Source organism: Lissotriton vulgaris, chromosome 6 (assembly GCF_964263255.1).
Source record: "Lissotriton vulgaris chromosome 6, aLisVul1.2, whole genome shotgun sequence".
NCBI classification, from domain to species: Eukaryota; Metazoa; Chordata; class Amphibia; order Caudata; family Salamandridae; genus Lissotriton; species Lissotriton vulgaris.
Window position 1 is genome coordinate 1,107,787,609 of NC_141694.1, and position 23,297 is coordinate 1,107,810,905.

Consider the following 23,297-nt stretch of genomic DNA (forward strand, 5'->3'; position numbering starts at 1 on the left):
AGCCGATCCACGGCTTTACAAATTGTTTAATATTTAAACTTTTTAATACAGTCAACACCCCTCTGTCCATGGATAACAGCTCATTGGTGGGCAAAATGTGTGTTTTGTATGGACTAAATGATCTTGTGTATACATTCCAAGATGGGGCCCATTGTGACACCATGAGGGTTGAGTCCTTTGTTGATACCTATGATTCATGAAAAACTTTATCAACATGTCGATTGTGGTAGTGTTATACACACTGACGAATGCAGCACGCCGAAACGAGTCTGTGCAAGTTCCCCGCAAATAAATCGTTTGTGGTTGCCACGAACTCCTTGAGTGCTGTTTGTTTCTTTTGAACTTAAAGAAAAGACTGAGCGTCATATATATATATATATATATACATACATATATACATATATATATATATATATATATATATATATATATATATATATATATATATATATATATATATATATATATATATATATATATATATATATATATTCACTGAAAAAAACATAGGTTTCACACCAGTTATAGTTAGCTGGAAATTTTACTGACATAAAACCATTGAAATTCCCACATTATAGTTAGTTGGACTCACTATAACTTGCGCGCCTGCAATGCACTGCTGATGACGTCGCATATTACATCACTCATGACATGGTCAGTGACATCACTCATGACATCACTGATGACACCATCCAGTGAATGTGTGTCTTTCTGAAAAATAAATAGGTTTTATATATGCGTATGAAAAAGGACGATGGAAGAATAAATGTTTAAATAAGGGTGTTAATGGATGTTTTATAAAAAAAAATTGATTGGTTAACTGGCTTATTGTTAGCGAGTATTGTTTAAATATTTAAATGTTTGTATCAGTGTTTCACTTTGTGTATAAGTGGCTGCATGGGTTGGTGAGTAGCTACATGTGTGTGTATATGGGTTATTAGATGTTATTTTAGTATCAGTATGAGTGTCTGTATGGTTTGGTGGGGGTGTTACTTAACACATAGATGCATCAATGATTGACTCACTGTTTCTATGTCTTTTGAAGACAGCATATGTGCAGGACTGTATGGGTGGATGTGTGTGTATATGTGTGTGTTAGTGAGTGAATGGCTGTCTCACTAGTGTCTTTATCAGTAACTACATATGTTTTAATATAGTATATATGAGTATTGATGTATATAAGTGAGTATATGTGAGAGTGAGAGATTGTAAGAGTTCCTGTTTAAATAAGTATGTGTTTCTATAAGTGATTGTTTAAGAGAGTAAGTATGTGTAAGTTTCCTTAGAAGTAAGGTGGTAGTGTGTGTATAGCTGTATTTGCAAATAAATGGATGTTCAATAGTTTATTTGCATGTGTGATTATGTGTGTGAGTAACTTTTGGATGACTGTTGGTGTGTAACAGGATGTATAGGTGTATCACTACTTAAGATGAGTGAGTATATGTATGAGTGACTATATAGAACTGTTGGTGAATGAGTGGATGTGTATCTAGATGGTGGAATTACTGAATTGGTTGTTGTAACTGGTATGGGTATCTCCATTTTTATGAAAATGTTAGTTTATATTTTTGAATATGTGTTTCAAGGGTTACATTACACTGAAAGGAGGTCTCTCACTCTGTCACAAGGATGGAGTCATCAGTGATGTCATGAGTGATGTCACTGACCATGTCATGAGTGATGTAATATGTGACGTCATCAGCAGTGCATTGCAGGCGCGCAAGTTATAGTGAGTCCAACTAACTATAGCGTGGGAATTTCAATGGTTTTATGTCATTAAAATTTCCAGCTAACTATAACTGGTGTGAAACCTATGTTTTTTTCAGTGAATTTAATAGGTTTTTTAAATGCTAATTCCGAACTATAACGGATGGGAAACCTATGGTATTTTCAGTGAATTTCATAGGTTTTTTAAATGCTAATTCCTAACTATAACTGGTGTGAAACCTATGGTTTTTTCAGTGAATTTCATAGGTTTTTTAAATGCTAATTCCTAACTATATATAAGGCCCCAAACCTATGTTTTTTTCTTTGAATTTTAAAATGTTGTTAATAGCAAATGTCTATAGCTATGAAATGTAATATTTTTGAAAATGAATGAATCCTATATTTTATTTGTATTTAAAACAATTTTTTAAATGTATATATATGTATATATATATATTTTTTTTTTTTACCCTGGAGCGCTCCCGGGGCACACCCCGGTGAGCGCCCCGGAAAGCGTAGTATTTTGAAGCGCCCCAGGGCGCGCTCCGGAGAGCGTCCCGTTAGCGCTATTGCCGCGAACGAAAACATCATTGTGACGTATCGCGTAGCCGCGTCCACGTGATACGCACGGCGTAAGCGCACCCGGAAGCACTCGAGCGAATACGATCGCGCAACGTAAACATCCGACGTGCTTACGCAACGCGACCCGGGGGCGCGCCGCGTAAGCGCGTCGGTCATGTGGCCTGAAAATAACACTTTTTATTGGTGCCTTTGCTATGCTTGGTGAAAATTGCTCAAGTGGTTTTTATGAAAATTAACATCAAAAACTCATATATATCTATAGGCGCGCTCCGAGCGCTCACTGGTATGCATACCTGGGAAGCGCACTCGGCGCACTACGGGAGTGCGCGAGCGGGAAGCTGATTGGCTGTCGGATGTCTGGCAACATTCTAAGCAGTCTGGAGAGTCCGCCATCTTGTGTCTCGGTAAAATCGAGACACCTGAGGTGAAAATAAAAGTGGGAAATTATTAAAAGGGGGCAGGGTAGACACCCCCTGACCCCCTAGGTTTTTTGAGGGGGGCCTAGAAGGACCCTGAAGGGCAAAAAAACTATATTTGTTTTTGTTGAAATTTTCGCAGGTTAAGCGCTGGGTACGTTCCCAGATGTGCTCTCCGGTACGCGCACCACAGGGTAAAACAGAGAAAGAAAATAGATAATACAGCTCTTTTTTGAGAATTGGAGGTAGTTCTAAAAAGAACAGTTTTCTAAATATTTTTTTATGAACAAAAACAAAAACAGGGAATGCAAAACTGCTCAACAGGAGCAAAAAAAAGGGGAAAAATTAGGGCTGGGGAAGGCAGCGGTGTTCTTGCCTCTTGCGTGCAATGAGCTTGATGCTCTGCTCACCATAGCAAAGCATTTCATCGCATTGTTTGCACTTTATAGTAATGTCACTAAAAACAGGTTGAACGTTCAGAATCATCTCCAATTCCGCTGCACGTCCTCTCCCTGATGTTGTGGGTCCTCCTGTAGATGTAGAGGCACCATCCCTTGGGGGATTACGTGCCAGGTCTCGGACACTCTCACGGGCATAGTTCTGGGGGTGCCTGCATTGGACGTGGCGAATCATTGTTGAGTTGCAAAAACTGTACTTCCTTCTAGGGTCTAATCGGGAAAGCACAGTTTGGCAGATTTTGCATTCAACTTTGGGAGCATTCACCTTTTTTAATCCTTCAGGTATTGAAAAAAACTTCCAAATAAAATGCTCCTTGACCTTCGGCTGAGGAGGCTCTTCATCAATGAATCCATCTGACTCCTCGCTGCTGCTGGGTGCTCTGGCAGCCATTCTTTACACAAAATGGTAGGACAGACAAAAGCAGGTCTTGCTGTCTCCAAAGTGAAAGAAGAAGTGAAGGAAATGGGTGGGGTTTTCATTAGTTGTAAAAAAAACTGTTAACAACCAATGAAAAGAGTTATGTTAAGGTCACATGACTTGACGCGCTTACGCTGTGCGCACCGGAGCGCGGCATGAACGTAGGCGCTTCCGGGGGCGCTTACGCGGCACGTACATAGGCGCTTCCGTGGGCGCTGATGCGGCGCATCTAAATGACGTTTTGCTAACATTACGGAAATACGTTTAAAGTTATAATACGGGTATTTACTATCAAAAATACTACTTTTATAAGTATGCTACTGAATGTCTTGCATTATTATTTAGTTAAATACATACTTTTTTGTCCGCACCAAGACATGGCGCTCACGCTGCGCTCTCCAGTGAGCTTACCGGTGCGCGCACCCTGAGCGCCCCAAGACAATAAGATTAAAAAAAAATGAGAAATACATTGAAAAAATTATTCTTGTGAAAAAAAAATAGTTATAAAACACAGGTAATAAAAAAAATTCAGTTTAAAAATCCTAGGTTACAAACTTGATATACAAAGAAATTAGCTTTTAAAAAACCTTTGAAATTCACTGAAAAAACCATAGGTTTAACACTCGTTATAGTTAGGAATTAGCATTTAAAACACCTTTGAAATTCACTGAAAAAACCATAGGTTTAACACTCGTTATAGTTAGGAATTAGCATTTAAAAAACCTTTGATATTCACTGAAAAAACCATAGGTTTAACACCAGTTATAGTTAGCTGGACACTTTACTCATACAAAACCATTGAAATTCCCACGTTATAGTTAGTTGGACTCACTATAACTTGCGCGCCCGCAATCCACTGCTGATGATGTCACATATTACATAATTCATGACATGGTCAGTGACATCACTGATGACATCTCAAATGACATCACTGATGACATTACTGATGACATCATTCATGTGATAATACGATGCACCTCCTCAAACTCTAATCTTACTTTTGATATATCCAGTGTTAAATACAGACTACCATTCCAGAAAGGAATGACACACCAATACCAGTTACTACATACGCACTCACTGATTCCTAAGTGTACACACATATCCACTCATTCACCCATACAATCACTCATACATACAGTCACTCATCAATACAACACTATCATATGCACTCATACACCTATAGGAGGTCTGCCACTATCACAAGGATGATGTCATCAGTGATGTCATTTGAGATGTCAGCAGTGATGTCATCAGTGATGTCACTGACCATGTCATGAATGATGTAATATGTGACATCATCAGCAGTGGATTGCGGGCGCGCAAGTTATAGTCTGTCCAACTAACTATAACGTGGGAATTTCAATGGTTTTGTATGAGTAAAATGTCCAGCTAACTATAACTGGTGTTAAGCCTATGGTTTTTTTTCAGTGAATTTCAAAGCTTTTTTAAAATGGTAATTCCTAACTATAACAAGTGTTAAACCTATGGTTTTTACAGTGAATATATATATATATATATATATATATATATATATATATATATATATATATATATATATATATATATATATATATATATATATATATATATATATATATAGATCATCATGCTCCTGCTTGCTCCGGTAATTGAAAGGCACTCGAACACACACCAGGCTTCAAGCTTAAGCTTTTATTAAATGGTACAGAAACGTCTGTCTGCCAACCTTTCACAGTTAGATTTCCCACTGCCTGACACGTTTCAAATACATTTTTCCTCAGAGGCGTGTGTGGAAAATGAAAAGGAGCACCGGCTGGTCCCAATCACGCCCTTATTCCTGCTGATAGCACGCCCCCAGATGGGCTGCTCTAGATGAGTCTGCGCTATGCATTAAGGTAGGTGTAGTCCCAATCCTTTTCTTAGTGCTCGTTAATGTTCTGTTGGTTTAAAAGACCTGCAGATAGGTCCCGGCAGCAGCAGCTTCCTAAATCCAAAGAATGCGCTCCACAAGCGAGGCCCGGCAAATGATGACGCCCGTGGCCCGAGGTTCTTGGGGGGTGCACTTTCGACGGTACGGCAGTCGCCAGTAAATCATCATGCTCCTGCTTGCTCCGGTAATTGAAAGGCACACGAACACACACCAGGCTTCAAGCTTAAGCCTTTATTAAATGGTACAGAAACGTCTGTCTGCCAACCTTTCACAGTTAGATTTCCCACTGCCTGACGCGTTTCAAATACCTTCTTCCTCAGAGGCTTGTGTGGAAAATGAAAAGGAGCACCCGCTGGTCCCAATCACGCCCTTATTCCTGCTGATAGCACGCCCCCAGATGGGCTGCTCTAGATGAGTCTGCGCTATGCAGTAAGGTAGGTGTAGTCCCAATCCTTTTCTTAGTGCTCGTTAATGTTCTGTTGGTTTAAAAGACCGGCAGATAGGTCCCGGCAGCAGCAGCTTCCTAAATCCAAAGAATGCGCTCCACATGCGAGGCCCGGCAAATGACGACCCCCGTGGCCCCCAGGTTCTTGGGGTGGTGCACTTTCGACGGCACGGCAGCCGCCAGTAAATCATCATGCTCCTGCTTGCTCCGGTAATTGAAAGGCACACGAACACACACCAGGCTTCAAGCTTAAGCCTTTATTAAATGGTACAGAAACGTCTGTCTGCCAACCTTTCACAGTTAGATTTCCCACTGCCTGACGCGTTTCAAATACATTCTTCCTCAGAGGCTTGTGTGGAAAATGAAAAGGAGCACCGGCTGATCCCAATCACGCCCTTATTCCTGCTGATAGCACGCCCCCAGATGGGCTGCTCTAGATGAGTATGCGCTATGCATTAAGGTAGGTGTAGTCCCAATCCTTTTCTTAGTGCTCGTTAATGTTCTGTTGGTTTAAAAGACCTGCAGATAGGTCCCGGCAGCAGCAGCTTCCTGAATCCAAAGAATGCGCTCCACATGCGAGGCCCGGCAAATGACGACCCCCGAGGCCCCCAGGTTCTTGGGGTGGTGCACTTTCGACGGCACAGCAGCCGCCAGTAAATCATCATGCTCCTGCTTGCTCCGGTAATTGAAAGGCACACGAACACACACCAGGCTTCAAGCTTAAGCCTTTATTAAATGGTACAGAAACTTCTGTCTGCCAACCTTTCACGGTTAGATTTCCCACTGCCTGACGCGTTTCAAATACATTCTTCCTCCGAGGCTTGTGTGGAAAATGAAAAGGAGCATCGGCTGGTCCCAATCACGCCCTTATTCCTGCTGATAGCACGCCCCCAGATGGGCTGCTCTAGATGAGTCTGCGCTATGCATTAAGGTAGGTGTAGTCCCAATCCTTTTCTTAGTGCTCGTTAATGAACTTTGGAGGGTCACGCAATGCACTTCCTCCCGTCATTGCCTCTGAGGAAGAAGACTACGGACTTCGAAACGCGTCAGGCTAGAATTTTGACGAGAGACTGCGTATGTCACTGCTGGTGTGAATACGATCCATACCCATTAAATGAGGCTGTTTCAACTGCTGCTGTTTGTGTGCCGCTTGTCTTTGGGCAAACTTGGAGCGAATATATATATATATATATATTCACTGAAAAAAACATAGGTTTGACACATGTTATAGTTAGCTGGATATTTTACTCATATAAAACCAATGAAATTCCCCCGTTATAGTTACTTCAGCTAACTATAACTCGCGCGTCCGCAATGCACTGCTGATGACTTCACATATTACATCACTCATGACATGGTCAGTGACATCATTAAAAAAAATAATGTTTTTGCCTTGGGGGTCCCTGTGGGACCCCCTGAGCAGGCCTAGGGGGTCAGGGTGCTTCTACCCTGCCCCCTTTTTGAGTTCTACACCTTGGTTTTTCTGCTTTCCTGTGCCTCAGTCTACCGAGGCACAAGATGGCTGCCAACAATTTCTGTTTTAGAGTGTTGACAGACAGTGGCAGCCAATCAGCATGAAGCTCGTGCACGGCAAGGCGCGCACCCGTGCGCGCTTATAGATATAAAATTGATTTCAACTTTAATTTTCTCAGCAACTACTGGAGGGATTTACACCATTTAAACAAAAGCGTGATCTGCGTACCAGACCCTACCATTTTCCCAAATTTGGTGTAATTCCGTTCAGCGGTTCGGGCTGTAGCCGTATCTAAACGTCCTATGGAAATTAACATGGGAAAACACGTTTTGGGACCCCCCTTTTTTCTCAGCCCCCGCTTGACGAATCTTCCCGAGATTTTCAGGGAAGGAGCGAAGCGTAGCGAGCTATCTTCTTTGAGAAATTCGCTGAGATTCATCAACCGGTGCCAAAATTATTCCCAATAGAATGTTGCGGATTTCCTATGGAAACTAGGTCCTAACTATAACTACCTACTGGCTACAGCCAGTAGGTAATATATATATATATATATATATTTTACCTACTGGCAGTCGCCAGTAGGTAGTTATAGTTAGGTCCTAGTTTCGATAGGAAATCCGCAACATTCTGTTTGGAATAACTTTGGGCCGGTCGAAGAATACACGTGAAATTCTCCAAGAAAATGGTCTGCTGCGCTCCGCTCCTTCCCTAAAAGTTTGGGGGTGATTCGTGAAGCGGGGGCTGAGAAAAAAGGGGGGTCCCAAAATGTGTTTTCCCCATGCAATTTTCCATAGGGACCTTTAGCCAGGGCTACAGCCCGAACGGCTGAACGGAATTACACCAAATGTGGCAAAAAGGTAGAGTTCGGTTCGCAGATTACCCTTTTTAGGTCTCGCGCCTGCGATTGCAGGGGCGGAAGCCCCTGCTGTCGCAAAGCGAGTCTATTGCAATTGTTTCAGTCCTTTCAGCTTTCAAGGACTACCCAGAGGAGACAAGAGACTGCCACGCGTACCCAGCCTGCCGGAATTGGATCAGGTTGCGCGCGTGTACACGCGCTCCGATTCCGGCAGGCTGTTCACAACACATGCACATGCAGGCACACACAACACACACACAGACAGACGCACGCACACACACAACACGCACACACACACACAGACAGACAGACGCACGTACACACACACACACACACGCACACATCCCCCCACCCCACTCACCGGGCTCTTTCTGTGTGTTCCGTGTCCCTGTCTTCTCGTCAGCCAGTGGGTCAGTCTCGAGCTCCCTCCGCAGCGCTGGTCTTCACCCGGGCCCCCTCCTGGGATCCGGGACTTCAGATGCCGCACTCTGCTTTGGTGCCGGGGCTTGGAGCGCGCATGCGCAGGCAGCCCCCGCCCTCTCACTATCAGCCCGGGCTGCTTTCGGTTTCGCTGGCTGTCTTCCGTGTTGCTGGTTGGAAACTGTTGCTTGGTTCCAAAGCTTCCCACAACTCTCGAGCTGAAGCTGGCTGGTAATGGATTTTTTCGTGCCCTTTGACTGCTTGTCCACAGTAATAATATTTTTAAGAGCCTGTCTTTTGTGTGTTAATTGCCCTTTGCGTTCTTTACAGCAGCAGTCGGTGTGGCCCGGTAGAGAGGGGTTGTGTGAAAAGTGCATTTCTGAACGGCGCTGGGCTTCTAAAGAGTAGGGTCTGGTTTGCACCAGGTTGTGGGCTGGTGTGTTTGGAGTGAGTTATGTTTTGGTTGGTGTCCTGGGCAGAAATGTAACGTCACCCCAGTGGTTATGGTTTTTATGTCGTATTTCAGATATAGATCTTTGGTCGTGGATTTATGAATTTGGTAACTCAAATAAACCTCCAGGGGAAAAAACTATCGACACCATGCACCACAATCCTTTAGTGTTAGAGAGACCGTTTGGTCGTCCGCTTAATGGATGTCTCGGTGTTGGTCTTCCGTGTGTGTGTGTGTGTTGGGATATGTGTATATGTGTCTGGTTTATCCTACTGAATGTTCTTTGCCTGGTTGAGTGATGTATCCGTTGTGTGGTTGATTATGTTGAATGCAGTTGGTGTGGTGTTGGTTGCATGATGGTACAGCTAGTTTTATGTGATATTGATAGGAAACATAACAGTATACTTGGAAGGTATTTCTACTCAAATGAGTTTGGAATTCGCAGGCTTTTTTTCTGACGACACTTGGGGGGCGCCACTGTAAACTCAAAGACTCAATTCGAGGTTAAAGTCGAATATGAAGTGCCGGCGCGCTGTGAATTCAGCTCGCCCAAGGCTTCTCGCCGGTGCACTGTTGCTGACCTCGTCATGGGTATATTTTACGTGCCTCAGACATATTGGGAGCTAGATGGGGGCATCATACATGTGAAGCACACGTCATACCCGGATACTGAATGCGCTTCGATGCCTTACCAGGCGCTACTTACGTCTCATACATATAGAAATAACAGCCAGAAGCCCACTCTGTCGTCAGTCCACTCTGTGCTGACGGTGTCCAGTTGCGCCCACTGCCGGTGTCCCCGCGACAAGCCGGGCATCGGTTCTCGGAGTGGCCCCGCCGTCAGCTCATTGTGTTGGCCCCTGGAATGCTCCTCTTCCTCTCGGACCCCTCTCCCGTGGATCCCAAACTCTGCGCCCTTTCGCTATGGGTTCACTTATGAAGGGGGGGGGGGCAAAGTTAAAGCTGCACTCGCGCTTCCTTTAAGCTTTTATGTTTTTTAAATCTGTTTATGATCACAGCTTCCCAAAGACTACTGAAATGATCATTACATTTGACTTTTACAAACGCTCTTCATAACAAGTTAAAAATAATTCGTATAGCAACAATAACCAGCGTGTCAAAGTGTGCGCACAATTTACCATAAAGCGATAGAACATAATTAATAATTTTTTTATTTGCCTGATTTGCCTTCTTGTCTGCCGCTGCTGGCCTCTTGCGTGGCTTAATATGGCCTTGTTTGCCATCCTCGTGTATGACTTAATATGGCCTCGTAATGCCATATATACTTGTTTATGGTACATGCATTTGCGATGCTTCCATCGGTCACGTTATCCCCCTTCCTCGGTAGGAGTGGTTCGTGGGTTCCCTACCTGCAAGCCTATTCATTAATACATGGCTTATAATTATGCTCCCGTCTGTCCCCTCTGGACTTCTTTTGTGTGACGGAATATGGCCTTGTCATACCTCATTTGCATATTTACGTGGTATATGCATTCTACACAGCTGCAGCCGCTATGCACGCCTCCTCCATTGGTAGGAGGGGTTCACTACTTACATGCGTATTTTTTCGTTGCAATCCTATTGATTATGCTTTCTGCTGCCCCCTTTAGGCAACTCTTATATTGGGCGGTGTGCAGATAAACTTCAAATTATTGCATTCTGCGCACTGTCCTTTCCCTTGCTCCCATCGGTCCTTCCCCTCCAGGGACCTGGATATATACTGTGGAAATACCACGCGAGTTATATCATGAACGTATTTACATTTCTTTGCACATTCCCCTCTCTCAGATTGCTTCAGACTTTTGTGTTCGGGTTATGTATGTGTGGTCAATCGCTTCACGCGCCCAATACTTTTTTTTTGCAATAGCGCGACTGGCACAAAAACACTAGAGAGCCTTACATGAGCACCAAACTACACTACACCAGGTCAAGTTGTTTTTTAGGTTTTCCCCTACCCCTGTGTATATATTGTTTAATATTATTTGCTAAAAATGTATTTAGCATGTAACGTTTGCCCATGTTTTCTTGCTCCCCAGAGCCCCATTGTCAAAAATGCTCCCGGACTGAGCTCAACAGGTCTCAGTATATAAATTGCGCAGATCTGTACTGGCCATGCACGGCGAATCTCGTGAAACCTTGAGACTGAAGGAACTCTTCCCAGAGCAACACCCGCATTCGTGAATAACGCCCCCTGCCTTTATTGCCCACTTACTGGTGCGTGAGGGGCATCTGTCTGCTGGAAGCACTCCGGTACACTGCCTGCACGGAGAGAGCATCTTGTGGCACACCTGGGACGGGAGAGATTGTACAGGGCTCACAGGCTTGTGGTGGAGAAGCCTCTCCTCTTCCCAGTCCCACTAAAAGAACCCCGTTCTCTGCAGCACTCTGCACCGCACTGCAGGAACCCACTTCTGCAGGACTCCTGTGTTCACACCAGGAACCGCTCGGTTGCAGGAACCCTCTCCTCCATCTCACAGATGCAGGAACATTCTCCTCCACCTCCCAGGCGCAAGGACCTTCCCACCACCCCTCAGCTGCAAACGCCCTCGCCTCGACCTCTCAGCTGCAGGAACCCTCTCATCGACCTCCCTGGCGCAAGGACCCTCTCCTCCACCTCCCAGGCGCAGGGACAACTCCCCCACCTCCCAGGTGCATCGACCCTCTCTCCACCCGACATGGGCACAGGGACCCTCTCCTCCACCTCCCTTTATTACTCGTGTGACCCGTAGCACCATTCCAAACCTTCTATTATGCCTAATGCTCGGCGAGCTACACTTTTAACCAGTGCCGGGTTTCTACTTCCGTGGGCAGAAAGAAGCATTGGCAAGAGGCAGACTGTCTTGAAAGAGAGGTGGAGAAGGGGCAAAGTCAGCCACTGTCCGATGGCAGAATACCGAGGGGCATATTCAGAAAGGCATATTGGAATATATGAAGCAGCGCTCCTGTAGTAGTCTTTTACGTACTTACTTTTACATGCTATTGTGAACTGGCTCCAAAAGATTTCAAAAATGATTAATGATACACACTTGGTGCACATAAAAAGCTCTGGACGTTTGGGGCTGTTTCACAAAAGTGCAATAGCATGTGAAAGAGCATTTGTGCATTACTACTTCCTGGCCTCATAAATGCTTTTGTAAACAGACCTCTCTATCCTGTAGTATGTGCCTCCCAACAGCCTACAATAAAAAACAATTGGTGCTGGGGTGCGTGCAGGGCAGCTGGGGCCTCTCACTAAGTATAAAGTCCACCCTTTTTTTAAATGGTGTAAATCCGTTCAGTAGTTCCTGAGAAAATCAAAAGTAAAATCATAGATATATCTATAGATGAAGTACCGTACTCTGTACTGTACTCTGTACCTTCCTGAGCACGAGCTTCACGCTAATTGGCTGTCAACACCCCAAACCAGGAAGTGTTGGCAGCCATCTTGTGCCTCGGTAGAACCGAGGCACAAAAAAGCAGTTAAACAAATGTGCAAAACACGCAAAGGGGGCAGGGTAGAAACACCCTGACACCCTAGGCCTGCTCAGGGGGTCCCACAAGGACCCCCAAGGCCAAAAAAAGTTAGTTTTTTTTAAATCGCGGGGTACGAAGTACAGTGCTCTGTACGGTACTCTGTACTGTACTATGTACTGTACTCCGTACCTTCCCGAGCACATACTGGAGGTTCCTGGTGGGCTAGTTGGCCCCCAGGGACCCTCAGTATGAAAAGGGGAATTAGTCCCCCCTCTGCAAACGCAGAGTGTTGTAAAAAGGGGACGTGCCCTTTGAACACCTGTCTGCAACGCAGCTCCCTCGTTCATACTGGTACCTGGTGGGCTAGTTGGCTCACAGGGGACCTCAGGAGGGAAGAGGAATTAATTCCCCAAACTAAAATGCGCCACAGGGCGTGTTTGCACACATGTCACCTCAGGCCCCGCCCCCTTCCTTCACTATTGAGCGAAATATTCCTCAAAATCAGCCGAACTACGAATTCCGATTTATTCAGCTATCTGGAGAGACCTCAGTGCTGCATCTTTCCGCTCACTACTATTCCTGAAAAGTAAATTTAACTGAACTTACCAGTAACTTGAATTTCTTTCGATAGGATATCATTGCCTGCTATAGAAAATATATATAAATTTAAAAAATATTAAATAAAAATATTACAATTTCAATATTTAAAAAAAAATTACAATTTCTATTAAAAATATATAATGTCATTTAAAAAATAAAATATCTAAAAATAAATACTTTAAAACAATGTAGTAAATTAGTATAACAAAAATATAACAATTAATACATTTAAAAGTATCATTTACAAAACCTTTGAAATTCACTGAGTGATGTCACTGACCATGTCATAAGTGATGTAATATGTGACGTCATCAGCAGTGCATTGCGGGCGTGCAAGTTATAGTTATCTGAGCTGAACTAACTATAACGGGGGAATTTCAATGGTTTTGTATGAGTGAAATGTCCAGCTAACTATAACATGTGTGAAACCTATGGTTTTTTCAGTGAATTTCTAAGGTTTTTTAAATGCTAATTCCTAACTATAACGCGGCTGAAACCTATGTTTTTCTCAGTGAATTTCTAAGGTTTTTTAAATGCTAATTCCTAACTATAACGTGGCTGAAACCTATGGTTTTTTCAGTGTGTATATATATATATATATATTCGGAATGAGATCCCAGCTGTTCAAGTATCACGCTGAAAGCATCCAGGCACTCACGGGCAAAGTTATATCAAAGCTTATTTATTCTGCATACATCTACGCGTTTCAGGAGTCAGGCTCCCTTGATCACGATGTTTTCCGCGTGTCAAAGCAATCACTTTTCAAAACATGAGAAGGGTGATGAGAATCAAGGAGGGACTCACAAAGGAACACACTGTTAGTGAAAATACAGCGGCCATTTTGACATTCTCCCAATACATTTGAGAGAGGTATTTTGATGTACAAAGCATTGATTATCCTTACTCAAAACAGTATTTATAGGGGTATTTGAAACTGTTCACAATAAATGAGACATTCTTAACAAAATCCCTTAGACAAACAATTTCAGATTTTTTTTTAAAAAGTGCAAGTGCATGTTTATATTTCAGAAAAATACATTGGCTTGAATGTCCGCCAGTACCCAAATTGACTGAGGCAAGTGCCTTTTTCCATCAAAGCCAACCCTATCTGTCAAGTGAGGAAGAATTCATCTATACCTCTCATATTGTCAAAACGCAACGATGTATCCCATTTTGGCACAGTACAGTTCCAAGTAAATGTGTCCTGGCTCTGACAATCATAATACATTTCTTGTATTCCAGGGAACATAGCTTGTCGTAATGCTGTCAATCAATATCAACCTTATTACAATCATAAAGTGCAAGTGCTTTAGTCAGTAGATCATTATATCATGTAAACAATTAGACTGGATATTGCACTAAGAAGATAGAAAGTGCTAGTGCTTAAACAATTTAGTACAAAAGTGCAAGTGCTTTAACTTCAAATACAGTACTTCATTGATGTAAACATTTCACTCGAGTTGCACACTCCCAAATATCCTTCAAAGTGTCAGTGCATATCTCAGGACAAAGACCAGCATTACTTCATTGCAACAAAATTATCCCTGAGCCAAAGTCTAAGAAGACAAAAAACCACCTCTTCTCATGAAAATATTAAAAGTAAAATTTCAGATTTAGACCATTAAAATCACAAAGAAATTTTCATCTACAAGAGAAATCAACAATGAAAAAATCTAAAAATACGGTTCAGGAATTATCAAGGTTTAGAAAACAGTTCATAATATTTACAGGTCAACTCAGGCAGGTATAAAGGTCTTCATCCACGTTCAGGCCCTGGGGCTCCTTACAATTAAATTCTAGTATAAAGTAAGTCTCCAATCTCCTCAACTCACTTTTTCTATCCCCCTCTTTTCTTTTTTGGGACTTCTGCAATACAAGAGTATTGCAGACCTTCGGGGTTGCTTTGATGGTAAAGCTCAAAATGTCGGGCCACCGGATAGGAACTATCCTGGTTGACTATTGCTCTTCTATGCTGCAAAATTCGTTGGTGTACAGGTAAAATCGTACTTCCGATATAGATTTTGGGACAAGGTCTATATATATATATGGCCCCACGGATAGGAACTTAACTCTATTGCATTCACAGAGAACTACTTATAATGTTTTATTGTCCTGGTGAAGTGGACTGGGTAATATATGACCCCTCTCACTGAGCAACTAAATTCAAATGTCAACTTCTTTAGAGCACTGCTCACATCTACAGGATATACAACATAATGAAGAATCTTGGGAAGGACTGCCCAGTCTACAGTCTTTGATTCTATTTTTAATGCAGGCTACTCATAAGTTTACAAGTGTCTTTATCTGCAACTTCAGCCTGCAAGCAACGCAGTGCTTGTAGAGAGGGTAGATGTATCCAAGCAGGAGGTACCCTTGGGCACCATATTCATTTTCCAACTTACATGGATTCATGACCTCCAGCTTCTATTCCTACAAGTAACTTGAAGCCACATCTAGAGTAAATCACCATGCCTCGAAAAGAAAACGATTGCAGTACATTGCATAGAGTACCTTCACTAAGCCTCTTTTGCTCCCTTGAAATATGCGCGACAAATTTGTGAGTGATAGCACACTGCACTTTGGTTTCTCTGGATATTGCGGTATTCCAGATTCAAACCCACAACAACATTGGGCAAAGAATGCAAAATGATAATAGATCCTAATGCAATCCTTAAAGGACTTTTCCTCCATAGATGTTGGAAGGTTCGTTAATGTAAAAATAAAGCTTGGGAATAAGGAGCATATCAGCTTTTGAATTTCTCCACAAATGAGTGCCATCACCTAGCTGGGAGGCTACTCACAGTCTAAGTGGAACTTCTTTAGAACACTGTTGGCTCAATATTACTTCACTTTGTAATATTTGGGTGCTCGGCTCACTCTCTATTATTCAAAAGGAGCACAGCAAGGTAGTTGAGTACTTGAACAGTATCACATTTTCTGGTTTTCAAGATAAACTGGGAAAACCCAAATAATTCATACAGTCAAACCACTGTAAATTCATAAATCTGGACGCGAGAAGTTGTTTTGACTGACAGAGCCACAAAATGCTCTGCTCTATAACGATCTTTAGTATCAGACTGGAAGGAGGATACAAACAGTTAACAGGACCAAATAATATGAGGGAGAATACCCTATTAGTTCATGACTTTCGTTTTCATGCCTTTAGGTGGGGGTAGAGTGCAGTCTCTGCTGAAGTGATCACATTGGCAGGAGGTTACCAAGAGTAATGAGGACTCCAAAAAAACGAAAGTGTGAAACTGATGTAGTAAATCTAAGCATGGTCTTTGTACGAGTTAGGGCAGTCAAATTGCTCAAGTTTGAAAATAAGCTAACTAAAAAGCACAGGTGCAGTAGTTACTCAAGAAACAAAAGAAAGATACTTGTAAAAAGGGCAAAATGAACTCTAATTCTCTGCCTTTTTGATATAATCTGCTTTGTGGACATCACTGATTACGAGTTAGGAGGCCGCCTAGCATACCTGCGAAGATGCACAAAAGTAAGATGCCTTTTGGGCCACTTAAATAAGACCCAAAAGTAAGGAATGAGGATGGAGCACAAAGCAAAAGTCTACAATAAGCGGCATGAAGCCGCTGCTACTCTTTTACTGGATGATGATAAAGGCAGTTAGGCTCCCTAAAAATGAGAGTCTTAGAGCATGTAGCAGTATATGTTCTTTTACGTACTTGTTCTCATTAAAATTGCCTATGTACTTTGCTCCATTGGGAAATGTGTAGGTCCCTCTCCCATGGAATTTGTTGTCCTTGAACTCGCCTTCATAAACCGCTCCCGAAGGATGTCCAAGTCGCCCAGTGCCATTCATCTAAATAAAAGAAAATGAATAGAAAAACTGCTGTAATAAATCACTTTCAATCATTCATATATTTGTTAGCATCTACACAATATCATTCACAAAAATATTCAAGAAAGTAGTAGCAAATTTATGTTCAAACTCAGATTTTGTAGACATTTCTTCAGATGTTCTGGAGTATTCTGAGTAAACCTGGTACTGCATGTGCATTAAAGTCTTTTAGTAACAGAAGCACCCTCTGTACCTCTACGTAGCATCACCAGCATCAATATTTACCAATAATACTGAACCAGGTTAGAAGAGAATAAATGATGGAAACAGAGCCAATACCAAAAGCTAAAACCTAAGAAGAGATGTCATTAAGAGGGGTATCTGGTCTATCCAGGAAATCAGCACCACATCTTGAGGGCCCTGCACAAGTTGTGTGAGGTGTCTGTCGTGAGTTTATATTTAATATCACACAAGGTTTGTCCAATTGGTTTCAAATAGTAGTCAAAAAGGAAATAAACAATGGGTCATTCAATTTGTATTTGAGCTACAAACAGAAGAGCAAACTTTGCTGTAGATATTCTAAATGTGTTTAGATCACCATTCGCAAACCTGTCCTTTGGCAATCTGGTAGATGTTACAAACATTGAAAGGTAAGCGTTCACAACAACCTTGCCTTCAAATGCCTCCTTCAAGTCTGAATATATTAAAGAATCTTACATAACGTCTAGGAACATTGTGAGGAAAAAATACATTCACTGAGCTCAGTATAGAACATTAATCAAATGCTCGTAGGGTGCTCAACTTGTCCATGGTCAAGAAATATAAAGGACTTTCTGACATTAAGTGTTATGGGGGTTCCAGTACATTATATAGACATTGGTACAACTGTACAAATAAGACTAACGTTTCTTTTGATTAAACTCACCTCCCCACCTCCAGTGAAATTATCAGGATATTAGCAAAATAGCCAATCTTTTAGGACTTCCTGAATTTGTTATGGTTAGCCTCGCTAAGCAAATCTCTAGTCAGAGCCTCAGAGATTGGATTCCCAGAAATAGAAAATTCTTACTAGATAAAGTGCCAGTATGGTACCAAAGTTATCATCTTTGTGGAAGCCTAAAACTGCTTGAATGGGAGCTAGCCCTCCCAACCTATACAGGACTATTCTTACATGGAGCACTTCCATCCTATTTCCAAAATTTGATGCTGAATCAATGACGAGAGGTTTGCTTACATATTTGCTGCTGTATGGTTCAATAGCATCAACAGTGCCATAAATCTCTTTCTCATGCACCCATTTATTTTGTCAAACTTACTGCTACCCATCATGATATCACAATCCATAATTCACCTTTACATAACTTTACATTAACTTGGTCATGCAGTTACTGGGACTGACATTATGAAAAGATCTTTATGGAAAATAATTATGACACTTTCTAAAAAAGAGGGGGGGTGAGGCAGAGTATTTAAATTCTGGGCTAAGAAATGTAGTAAAAATTACTTTTCCGGAAATCAAAAAAGAGCTCATAGATTATGTTTAACCAGAGTAGTTTGCAGACTACTGTCCGATTCAGATACTCAGAGGGCTATTCGACCTGCTGTATTGGAAAGGCAAAACTGAGTTTACAATAAACTGAGAGGCAGCAAAAAGGGGGTGGGGTTTAGGGCACCATCAACTAGCGAGGTAGGAAAAAAGACAGTGCTAAAGGAAGTGCAGGTACGGGGGAAGCAGCAACCAAGTGCGATTATAGGAATGAAGAAAGCAAAAACAAACTTTGTGGACAGCAGATCATTTTTGTGATTCTATAGTGCATGCACACAAAGACATGTAGTGTTTCACAGGGACAATCCTCTACGTCTAACGGGACCAGGGCCAGTATTCGATTTGTGTACTATGTGCAGTGGGTCTCATTTAGTAAGTTTGAAAACCCATATATTGTTTGGGAGTCCATCAATCAATGTATTCATTCAACAATCCAGAAACGAGTTCTTGCTTAAATTGTATATAAATAAAACAAACTACTGAGAGGGTCTCTGTTGCTGGTGTATATTCTCCAAAATATATGCGATAGTCAGCATGACAATATATACAAATTGCCGATGACGCAGTGCTCAAGTTAATGCATAAATACATAAAACATATACATAAGACACTGTGCAGACCCATTGATTCAATACATGATTTTGAAAAGGTATGATTGTGAATTATTGCACATTCATGTTGATCACATTTGACCTGAGATCCAAGATGGGGGCGGGGGGATGTCAACATTTCTACCCTAAGTGATTAGAAGGGTCTGCTCAGGTCAAAGATTACAACACTTAGCCATGTTAAGCAAACACTGATTTGGTTCAATTGTGTAGAAATATGGACTTATCCTCAGAACCCTAACACGAGGGTCATTACAAGTATAGACGCTTCTTACTTAGACCAAACCGGGAAAAATGGCATTGAAAACAGCTGTCTCAGGCCTTCAGAGTATCAATTATTGTCCCCATAAAGTATTGGTAGCTTGATATAACTAGGCTGATAGACTGCATTTAATATCTCTATGATACTATGATACTCTATGATACTATGAATCAAAGTCAGATTAGGAATCCTCCCATTGGGTTTTTCCTAATAGCCTTCAAAGCCATCCACTGTCCCCAGTCTAGAGACCCATCTTAGATGTTTTCTTTGAGTCGGGGCTACCAAGGAGTCCGCAATTATTTAATAATTGGCCACATAATTTCTTGTACCAGCTGGTGAGGCTCTTACCTGTGTCTGGCAATTGGCAACTTCCCAAACCAGTAAAGCTGGTTCCTAAGATAGGCAAAAGAGGACGGGCCAGCTTAAAAATGGAAATCCCCCATTTGCAGTTTATTCCCCTCTATTATGCCGTTTTTAGCAGCTCCTTGAACAATTCCCAAGTATTTCTGTAAACATTAGTGGCATTTAGGTAGGAAACACAAAAAAACAAAGCCCATTCAGCACATGGTTCACCAGCTTCTGAAATGTAGCTGGGGTGTTCTTTAACTTGAAGGGTACTGCTAGATACTGATAACGGCTCTCAGGTGTGGACAATGCAAAATTCTTCTTGGCTCCAGGCGCCAGGGCGATTTGCCAATTGCCACCTGTCAAATTAAATGTATAGAGGTACCTTTATTCTCACAGCTTATAAACACGCTTGCTACCTATAGGCTCAGCATCAATCTTCGTAACAGTTTTGAGATCCCGGATACTCCCCACAGACATGCAATTCCATCCACTCTTGCTTTGATACTTTCACAACTGGCGTGCCTATAGGCTGTGATAGTGCTAAATGACTCCCATTCTCAGCATCTCAACCTTCACGCACTCTTAGACATGGTTGGAAAACCTGTAAACTTGGCTCCTTACTGTCAATTGCGCCACAGCTAATACATAATTGAGTTTGGCCACAATAATATAGCAGACGAATCCGATGAGATGGTCGCAGAGAGTGATATAGCTTTATTTGATAAGAAACCACTTAATCCTAAAACAATACCCTAGAGGCCAAACTATTATTTAATGAGACAAAATGGGGAATATATTCAATTGAGTGTTTGGTTATTTAAAATACTAGAAATTTCAAAGTCACTGCACAAACTACATAGTGTTGTCTTGGACAGGTAAGGTAATGTCTTGACTCATCAGATAGGGCTGCAAAGGGGCCCAGATGTCCTTTGGCTTAGCATATTGAGGGAGAAAGGATACATAAGTGTCTTTCATGTCATGGCAGATATCAGATCTTTCAACTGGTCATGGAACCAAGGGCATGGACCTCTTCTCCAACTCATCACTATACATCTTGTTGCCAAAAGTAATATAACTGCGGCACACTAGAGCAGAAGGAATGTCCCGTAAATGACCCAGTACAGCCCTCAAGGGATGGAGCAAAAGGGTGTGGTACTGAAAATTCTGGACTCTGATTTTCTGTGGTACCGAAACTCTACACTCGTGTCATAAATATCATCTTATCATGACGATTTTTGTACTAGCAGACCGGTAATGACTTAAATACTATACCTACGCATTTTCGCCACGTTCGAGTGACGAAATCACCCTGAAATCGGAGTTTTCGTCTTGAACCCTCGGGTTCCATTTTGTGAGCGGCAGCCATTTTGTGATTGCCCTCACATAGTCAAATAATTAAGGCAGAATTCGATCTGAAGGACACGTACACCTTTGCTGACTCCTCTGTGACCTGGGCGAGCTGACTCCACTGCCTCAAGCCAAACCTGTTCGGGCAGTTCCTTTCCCAGTGGCCGAACGAGATTAGTATCAAGGCACAACATGTCGTAAACCGTTCATCGGACACAAGCTATACCTAATCTCACACACACCTGTGCCTGTTTCTTCTTTATGACCTGTTTTACAAGGAGGAGGTGCCCGTTTTTATTAGGGGTCCGCCGATATCTGATGAAAGTTCTGGGCCTTGCCGGGTAATCTATTATGGGCTGGACGAACTGAAATATGTGTTTGACATCATGACTCTGCTTTTTCTTTGTAGTAAAAATATGTGTATGGTCAGCTGTAAAATCAGGAATGTTTGCCTAAAGCTTATTGTTTTGTATAAAAGAAGAAGACTGTCTTTGTAATTTTGAGCAGTCTCCTGAGAACATACATGTGGTTGTACTTCTAGGATGCCTGTTACTGGTTGCAGCCAATAAATACGATCTTTGATTTCACCTAGAAGACTCTGTGTTTCTGTAGTCTGAAACAGGAAGGACTGGAGGTCTTTGGGTGTTCTCCCTGGCACCGCCGGGTCCATAAAAACCCGGTACCTCAAGGGCCTCCTTATCAGAGGCAGCAAAGCAAAGATTATTGGTCAGAAATTCTCCACCAGAAAGAAGCTTGAGGAAAGATGAAAAAAACACTTGTGGAACGTAGCAGTGCCGGCATCTGATGTCGTCCATCAAACCCTTCACAGATTATCCTTTGGGTGTGTGTATAAGAGACTTCATGCAGAGAGTAGAATCTGAAATGTAATATACCACACCTTCTGTTGCTGGAGAGCTCTCCAGTTTGAGCACAGCAAAGCGCCCACTGTCCATCAGAAATTATTGACTCTAGGCCCATTTGCCTGTAATCACTATAGTGAAATGAGCTGTTTCATCCTGCTTGGAAAAGTACAGTCTGGCTTCCAGGAACAAAAGAGTAATACGCTGAAAGGGTTGTTGGGTAAACTACAGATATAGGACTTAACACGTGGCTCAGAGTTGGTATTACAGAAACATGTCAAGCGGTGTGCTATGTGTGCTCTCCATAACTGACTGTAGGTTTAAAATCCCGCCTTCAGAGAAGATTTCACCCAGGATTCTGAAGACCAACTTAGATAGTTGAGTTTTGACTTTTGAGTCAAGTGTGAGAGAGCATGAGAGGTTGTCAAGTCAACTACAGGCCAGATTGAGGGTTAAAGAGTTACTGATCCGATGCTCTTCATTATGCTCTTCCAAGTCCAACCAGTGCAGGACACCAAGGTAAAAGTGTTAATGTCTGCTATTGGGGAAACATAGGATCATTAACAGAGGGTAAGTGTGTGTAGTATCAGCTTTAACTACCAGTGGTGGTGGGTGGAACTAATGTGCATGAGCATAAAAATAATACAATTTGAAGTCATGTGATGTAAATCTGCATATACTGTAAGGTAAAGTTAGAGTTGTCCATCAAATAATAAGTTGTTTCACGGCCCAAGCTAGTTTGATCATTCAAGTTCTGAACGAAGAATTGACAAGCTAATGACTGCGGACTATTGAGGAACAGTATCTGCTGCAAACTTTGGATGGTAGAATGGCATAGCAGGCGTCTTGAAAATAGCAATGCCCATAGAGTATGAGTAGTATGAATCAAGGGATGTGTGAGTGTTCCATCTGCTTCTCTGAGTTTCTGGTCAGATGAGTTTCCATGAGCAATGCCACATCAAGGCTATGGCCAAAGTAAATATGCAAAGATTTGCCATTCTTCATGGGGGTTATTTAGTTCTCAGTCCAAGTGTGAAACTGAAATGTTCACTTTGTATTGGTATCTTGCATTTGAATATGTTTAAGTAGGTTTAAATATGACATAAATTTCCATAATCATAAACAGAGAAGCTCTTTCCAATTTTTCAGAATAAACTGTTCATCAATATTCCATGCATCAATCAGGAAGCACAAACTCCAACCGCGCACAAGCAAAGCACAAGACTAAGGACTATAGCTAGTGTAGAAGCGAGGGGCCCAGCTCACCCTCCATCAGGGAATAGGCTACCTACCGCTTCAACCTCCCAAGAAAACAGGGTGGCAAGTGCAAATGCC

The 23,297-nt window shown here is 42.2% G+C and overlaps 1 protein-coding gene across 2 annotated transcripts in view; it reads right to left on the reverse strand.

Moving 5' to 3' along the window:
* Positions 1-23,297, reverse strand: part of MORN2 (MORN repeat containing 2) — a 226,449-nt gene that overhangs the window by 38,010 nt on the left and 165,142 nt on the right. For both annotated transcript variants that reach the window (XM_086927179.1, XM_086927180.1), the window contains exon 4: positions 16,876-17,012. In XM_086927179.1, the coding sequence (XP_086783305.1) occupies positions 16,876-17,012 (137 nt within the window). The remainder of the gene's footprint in view (positions 1-16,875; positions 17,013-23,297) is intronic.